At 36.8% G+C, this 6,000-nt stretch overlaps 1 protein-coding gene across 1 annotated transcript in view; it reads right to left on the bottom strand.

Moving 5' to 3' along the window:
* Nucleotides 1-215: 215 nt before the first annotated feature.
* Nucleotides 216-6,000, bottom strand: part of LOC106668894 (paired box protein Pax-6) — a 165,416-nt gene continuing 159,631 nt past the window's right edge. The window contains exons 10-12 of the mRNA XM_024227243.1: nucleotides 3,031-3,221; nucleotides 2,756-2,955; nucleotides 216-591 (exon numbers count right to left, since the gene is read on the bottom strand). Of these exons, the coding sequence (XP_024083011.1) occupies nucleotides 494-591; nucleotides 2,756-2,955; nucleotides 3,031-3,221 (489 nt within the window). The 3' untranslated portion in view covers nucleotides 216-493. The remainder of the gene's footprint in view (nucleotides 592-2,755; nucleotides 2,956-3,030; nucleotides 3,222-6,000) is intronic.

Below are 6,000 nucleotides of genomic sequence, written 5' to 3'. Positions count from 1 at the left end.
TTGCCATCGAATAGAATTCTCGAGCTTTCACTTAACACACTTTTTTATTTGTGTCACAAATTAAATATTAAATACATGTCAAAACAGAAGGACTATTTTGAAAATAATTGTACCATAATCGAAAGCGTCAGTTTTTAAAAATAATCACCTTTCTGATAATATTAATCATTTTAACACATAAAACTTACTCGATTANATATATAAATGTCCAAATAACAAAATATTCGATATTTACAATTGTGTGGCTGGAGGTCGATTGTGTAAACCCTGTATCCGAACTTAAAAGTTTATTTTTAGTCATAGAGCATCTACATCAGCTCGGCGGGCACTAACCTAAAAATTGTCACACTGGCACATAAAACCACATTGAATTATCTTAGAACAGGTATTTACAGATGAATCGATGAGAAATCAGTCCTCATTCGTGGATATTTATTTAATCGTGCTGGGTTTCTTCCATTAAAAGATGGTGATGAAACCCAAGAAGCTGGGATCACTGAATCCTGGGCCAATAATTCGTCGCGAGGGTGTGCGGGTCCGGTCCTTGGCTCGGGATCTGAACAGGGACGGACACACCGGCTGATATCACTCCTAAAAACAAAATCGATCATTAAGTCTTCATTTATACTCACTGAGTTTCTGTTTTAAATGTTAGACGGATCGACCACTTTTTTTCTCACAAATAATCTGGATCTCGGTTAAAAAACAAATTCAGTTGTCATTTGTCAAGATTTCGACCTATTTTAAGGTCACCATCAAGGCAAAACAATCATAGAGATGTCTACAAATTGACGTACGTTTTTAAATGATGGTACCAAATTTCTCTGAAGACCAACTCAGTCCCAATATTGCCAAGGACTCTCAATGCCAAGACAAGTCACAGTCGTTGGTAATAATATAATTAATCTTAATCCTTGTAAATGAAAATAAAGAAGATACAGGAAATTGAATTTGGTCAGCCTGACGGTGAAATCGACACGGACAGTTGTAAACAAGACAAGGTCGATTATAAATTTGTATCTTATGTATTGGGCACTTAACTAGTAAGCAGAATAAACTTGAAGGAAGTTGATCAAACAATCAGGCGGAGAAACTTGCAGTGCTGAAGGCAGTGGACTGGAGTTACCAAGATGAAAATGATTCTTTAATAAATTTTCTAATAAACGCTGTTTTCTCGAATCAGAATAGATTCCATGATCAACATAATTACTATATTCCATTTATGGAGAAAATTATATGTCTAATCAATAAGATGAATCAGAAAGGGAAGAGTAATTAAGATTAATATGGGTGCATTCTCATGACGGATCAGTTGGAAATGAAACAGCCGATGGTCTAGCTAAAAATGCTTCACAAAAAGACTTACCTACTACCTACCACCTCATCCTCGCTATCATCTTATATCTAAACTGGAGAGAGGTAGCTGGGTGGAATGAAATCGAAATTGGCAGTCGTCGAAGAAATTAATCTTATCTCCCGCGATACATGTTCTTGCGACGGTCGTCCTCCACAAACAGTCCATCACTTATTGTATGACTGTCTACAGTGCCTGACAGGAGTGCACTGATCGAAAGTATAATTAGAAAAGGATTTTCTTAGCCCTTGATCAAGCAACCATCTTTGGACGAATAATAAGAAGAAAGAAAATCTGGTAACATATAATACTTATATATAGTAACATCCAAGTCCTTGGTAATGTTGGGACTGATGGAGAGTCGGTGTTCACAAAAGTTTGATCCCATCTATTAAAAACTTAATTATGTCAATTTTTTGACATCTTTAATATTGTTTTGCTCTGATGATGACCTTAAAATATGTCGAAAACTAGGCAGATAACGATCGAATTTGTTTTTTTCATCCGGACCATACCGAGATTCAGATTATTCGTGTATATTAACTGACACCGTCAGAAGGAAAATCGATTGTCAGTTTTCGGAAGACACACAAAGAATGTACAGTAAAGTTCACCTAATAATATATTTTCGTTAAACTCTAGTTAATAATATATTTTCAATAAAAGAAGTTGTTACATTCTGCTCGTATATGTCAACCAATCGATGTATCAACCTGAATCCACCCTAAATTGTAACCGTGTAGAAACATCACGTAACCCAGTAATGAGATTCTTTAATGGTGTAAATTCTGGCTAGATTATAACTATGATCGATTGCAACCGTATTACAATCTAGTCGTGTTGGTAGAGTCGATGAGAGGATAACTATGATCGACTGGCAAAAGTCTATCAACTCCCAAAGATCATACATCATTGGAATTTAATCACGGTCGGTTCAATTCGATCCGATATCATTTTCATACGAGATCATAAGAAAAATTGCAAACTAGAAATTGCGTTTACGTTAAATGTTTAACAAACCAGTTGTTCGTTCTGTTCAACTTAGCGCGAAAGAGTGATCATTCGTTTTTCTCCTACTCATTGAAATTACCCAGTCAGAAGCTGAGCTCCCTTTTCTGGGGATTTTGATCTTCGACTGTCCTAATCTCTATCAGCATTAGCAGTGTAATTAATAAGAACCTCTTTAGTTGATTTATAGTGGGATATTCTTTGAGTTGTTTACTTGTTTATTTATACGGTGTAGATATTCTGAAGTTCTTCTAATCCGGGAAAAGAAATAAGCAGTCCTACTAGAACGATCATGAATGCTTAGTAATGTCAAAACAGGTCGTATATCGTAATCAAATCATCTGAATATCGCAGGGAAACAGCTGGATGTTAGTAAAGAAATGTGAAACTTACCAGTTCCTGTTGTGGGAGTTGTGGGCGCAGGAGTAGCAGTGTAGGGCCCGGTCGAGGGCGACTGATGAGCTACTGCCGGATTGCAAGAGACTCTCGGGCTGTAGCTAGAGGATAGGGAATGTAGCGGGTCGTGGAACATGTAAGGATAGGCACCGTGATGCTCCCGAGCTTGCTGCAAGCATGAGCTGCTCAAACTCGTGCTGAAACAGAAAATGCCTGTTAAACCGAATAATCTTGCATTCTAAACCGAAAATACGGATTGTAGCGATTCCTACCTGTATGACTCCGTCATAGTTGAGATCGGCTGAGGTATCGATGAGTACATAGAGTTGAAGCCCGGGTTGATGTTGAGTCGACTCGACGGCGCTGGAGGACTAGCTGATGATCCGACGCCGTCGCTGCCTCTTCTTTGGTTTCTCAGTTTTTCTTCCCGACGCCATTTCGCCCTTCGATTGGAGAACCACACCTAAAACGAAACCTAAAATCAGTCGGGAAATTCCACAGTCGTTTGAAAAATCGTCGGAAATCTGCCCTCGGACTCCCGGAGACGAATCTTATACCGACTGGAGCCAATTAAAATTACAGAAATGCCTGAAGGATTCCACCGGCCCAATGGATCGCGAGAATGATCACATATGTTAAATGAGACGATATGGAATGAGTTAAAAAGAGGGGTGAGTGCGAGATTAGTCGCCAAGCCCTATGATGAATCAGATGCCCGCCCTTCTTATTGCCCGAGTATTACCCTAATAGTTGTCGTCCATAGGGTGGCCGACGACATATGGAAAGGAGATATCATTTGTCATGGACTTACAAGAACTCGGGAACGTCATCACATAGCCTAGGACTCGTCTCAGGGAGCCCCATATCAAACCAAATTCGTAAAATTATTAAGTTGTAATAAAAATCAAAACATGAGAACTTTATACTGACAAAAATTAATTAAATTCGATTGGAAAAATCAAAGTTGATGATAAATTTGCCACTGAATGAATTCGCAATGGAATAGTAGAGTGAAGTATTTGTCATTGTGTTTAATGAACAATACCACACGAAAGAGGGTTATTATTGCCTTTTAATTATGAAACAACAAATATGTTACATTATGTTATTTTATCGTGTTATAATCGTTGATTTGCGCCAAAGAATAACATTTAATTTGTATCGACTGGAGATATTATATGTCGGTTATTTATATTTCCTATTTTCTTGCCTCCCAATTAGCGGATATCATCCGGATGGATTTTGTGAGACCATGGTTCAAATCAGCTCACTCTATTGGCCAGAATAGATGTTGTCCAAACCTTTTTAGGTTTAATTTATCTTAGCATTCTAAAAATACTGAATCGTTAATTTTAAGCAACAAGCTAATGTTCTGACAAACTTTTTCGCTTTTTTATAGAAAAAAAATCAATATTATAAAGAGTCAGGCAGAAAAGTGCACCGAAAGGGGAAACAATACAACTTTTCAAGAATGTTACTTTTGAACTCTACTATTTCAGATGCTGGCTGTTTTTTGTTTAAACTAATCACTCGATACTATTGTTTCTCCATTATAGATCTATAAAACGCAAAATATAATTGTTTCGATATAATAAAGAGGCAGAAAAGCTCACCGAAAAAGTGGAAAGCATATCACTTTTCAGGAGCTACTTCATGATCGAGTTCAAATATCTCAGCGCCTTGTACTTTTTAAAAACAATTACTCGGTACAATTGTTTGTCATTATTGCTCTACGAAAGGAAAAAAAGTCATTTCAATATGACGAAGGGGTTTGGAGTAAAATGAGTAAAATGCACCGAAATGTGAAACATAACTTTTCAGGAGATGTTACTTCATGATCGAGCTCGAATATATCAGCTCCTAGTTATTTCTTCCAACTAATTCCTCCGTGCTATTATTTGTCTTTTATTAATCCGCAAAATGCAAAATCATTTCTATATAATAAAGAGTCAGGCTGGAAAGTGCCCCGAACGGTGAAACCATATTACTTTTCAGCTGATGCTACTTCATCGTGAAGAGAGACGTGGTACATTTGTCTATTATTTCCAGCAGGAGATGGGGTACTGACCCCGTAATGTCCATTATTATAGTAATAATGACAAAATGGGGGGTTGACCTTACAACTGTAAGGTAAAGATCCGGTTCGAATCCAGTGGCCCTGCAATTTAACTCGGTACACTTATAAATGAGCTTTTTATCAAAAACACCGACACCCTGTGGGTTGATCTTACCACGGCTGTTGCGAACCCTCGTAAAAATAATAATAATAATCATAATGGCAAAAAATTATCAATAGAAAGAGTTGGCTTTACCCATACCAACAAATGTATTTTATTTAGGAGACAATATATGGTATAAGCTTTTACTTTTATGCGTTTTGATTCGTTTGCATCAATTTAATAAACTCTTAAAATAATAAATTTAAATAAAGTCTGTTTTTGAATGATCTTTTAACTTGTCCATGTCACACTCAATGGACAATTTCACGTTAGATCCTCACTTGTGACCTCAACTTTTTTTGCCCATATAGTAAATATATCTGAACATTATACGAAAATTGAACAAGAGGATGTTCAATACTCAATACTTTTCGATTTAGAAAACGTGGTTAATGTGTCCTCAACCAATACAGACAAGTCGTATGGTTAAGATATCTTGAAAGCAATTATAGGATATCGTCCTGACGGATTTTGTGTGACAATCGTCCAAAACAGTTTACGCCTATTGGCCAAAATGGATGCCTTAGGGTGGCCGCCTACATATGGAGATGAGGAATCATTTGTCAAGAACCTCGGAATGTCCAACGCCCACTGGCCCAATTCATGTCACCCCTCGTCTAAAACCAAGGCTTTCCAAAGACATTTTCTGACATAAAGCATATAGGAGTAAAGACTAGAACGTGTATAATGACAGCTCTGCTACTTCAATAAGCGCGTTTTGAGTTACTTAGATAAAAGTCCGCTTCTTACGATATGTTTACAGTTTTAGAACAAACTAGAATATTAATAATCAAACTGTAGGAAAAACAAAAACCCTTTAGGCAGAATTTATATCCGAAATAATTACTTATTGGCCTTTATCATTTATAATTACATATTTAAGAAAAACGATGGGTAGTGAGGCAATTTAGCAAGAAAAGGATCAGTTCATCTTAAGAGAAATCCCTCGAAGCACTATCAAGATTAACGAAACTTCAAGTTCTAATTTAAAACGTTTAACTATGTGATTGTGGATGATCTTAT

This window comes from Cimex lectularius, unplaced genomic scaffold (genome assembly GCF_000648675.2).
Source record: "Cimex lectularius strain Harlan isolate CLEC.00 unplaced genomic scaffold, Clec_2.1 scaffold224, whole genome shotgun sequence".
NCBI lineage: Eukaryota > Metazoa > Arthropoda > Insecta > Hemiptera > Cimicidae > Cimex > Cimex lectularius.
The sequence above is the reverse complement of the archived record's forward strand: the minus strand, read 5'-3'. Positions and strand labels throughout refer to the sequence as shown.